This window comes from Trypanosoma grayi, assembly GCF_000691245.1.
Source record: "Trypanosoma grayi strain ANR4 Tgr_1995_V1, whole genome shotgun sequence".
NCBI classification, from domain to species: Eukaryota; Euglenozoa; class Kinetoplastea; order Trypanosomatida; family Trypanosomatidae; genus Trypanosoma; species Trypanosoma grayi.
The window spans coordinates 1-1,544 of NW_008827613.1; the positions used below are offsets into that span (position 1 = coordinate 1).

At 50.8% G+C, this 1,544-nt stretch overlaps 2 protein-coding genes across 2 annotated transcripts; both read right to left on the reverse strand.

The window, feature by feature from the left end:
* Window positions 1–446, reverse strand: DQ04_19951000 (hypothetical protein; the record flags this gene model as incomplete). The annotated part of the gene is made up of 1 exon (XM_009317873.1): window positions 1–446. A coding segment is annotated over one exon (446 nt), but the record flags the coding sequence as incomplete, so codon positions are not given.
* Window positions 447–1,027: 581 nt separating this feature from the next.
* DQ04_19951010 (hypothetical protein) lies at window positions 1,028–1,378 on the reverse strand (the record flags this gene model as incomplete). The annotated part of the gene is made up of 1 exon (XM_009317874.1): window positions 1,028–1,378. The coding sequence occupies one exon, from the start codon at window positions 1,376–1,378 to the stop codon at window positions 1,028–1,030; it is 351 nt and encodes a 116-aa protein (XP_009316149.1).
* Between the last annotated feature and the right edge of the window lie 166 nt (window positions 1,379–1,544).

Consider the following 1,544-nt stretch of genomic DNA (forward strand, 5'->3'; position numbering starts at 1 on the left):
CGCTTCTCGCGCAGCAACTTCGGCCGCTGCGCTAGCAAGCTCGCGGGGATTGGCGACACGCACAGACGGAAGCGGTCGCACGTCGTTGGGGGCAAATTGTCCTTCTGTGGCCGCAGAATAAAGCGGAGACGCACCGCACCATTTGCCGAGATAGTGCCTATGTTCGGCTTTGTGAAGTATCGATGCGGCGTCTGCGCCTTGATCTTGAAGACGCACGGGAGTGTTCCGGTGTTGTACAGCACGATGGTGTTCTGCACCGCCCGATTGCGGTGGGGTGGGGGAAAGAAAAGTTGTGTCGGTTCGACCAGCACCGATACAGAGCTTTCAGTTGAGGCCTTCTTCTTGGGAAAAGCATCAGTAGTAGCGTTAGCAGCAGAAGCAGCGTCTGGCTGGTGTGGTGATTGAAGTGCCGCCTTCTTAGGCTGCTGCACTGTCACAGTGTTCATCACGCCCGAGTACAGTGATTTTTCGCACGTATTCCTTCTCCCTTACCACTGATAACTAACACACGGATCGCGCGAGGGTCAATAAAAGGAGAGAGCGATAGCTGTGAGGGTGTGTGTGTGTGCGTGTGTGTCTGTTGGAATATCCCAAAAAGAAGCAACGTGAACCCGCAGGCACAACGGCGACACGCCAGGAGCAGTCAAGGCTGTGGAAGAAGCGAAGCACAAGCAACACAAGACGGAGCAGAAGGGTCAGGGGGGAGGAAGGTGTGAGTCGCATGCAGCACACACACACACACACACGTCCACATATATATATATATATATATATATATATACGTACAGCACCACAACGTGATGTATACAAGCAAACAACAATAACACAGAAACCAAAACAAAACACAAAAAAGTTGATGGGGTGGTAGCGCAAAACATACACACACACACACACCACATAGCCACATCATCATTATCATAACCACCCTCATCAATACTCAGCATCTATGCAGGCGCAGCCAATTGCACAGGCATGCAATCACAAAGGCGCCCTCACCCACTTCATCACCACCCACTGCCTCTCCTTCTCAGCCGCTCTCAACGGACCCAACAGGTGCTGTCAACCCACTCACGTCAATCATCACACCGCACGCCATTGCAGAGCTCCCCCTTTTCGCTTCCGAAATAAGGAACAAAGCCCCCAGATTCAAGAATCCGTACATGTCGTGCTCCGGAATAAAAAGACAACAAAAAAACAATACGAGTAAACCAAAAATATATGTGCAACAGTGCCCAAGTGAGGTGAGGAGCAGAGTGTGCTGAGACGGCGATGCCAGAATGGAGCCAACAACAATGGCAATAACAACAAGAGAAATACAGCAGGAGGCGACACATGTTGGTTCCAGGCTGCGAAAAGGTTTCGGGAATTTCCTCGCCATCGCATCACATCACATCCGCCACCATCGTGGCAGCAGCACAACCGGTATTGCCGCCTTGCTTTCACATTCTGGCCTCTCGCTCTTCCTCGTTCCCACCCATCATGCATATGTTTTGGTGTTCATTTCTGTACATTTTGTTCTACCTTTACATAGAACACATGCTTTT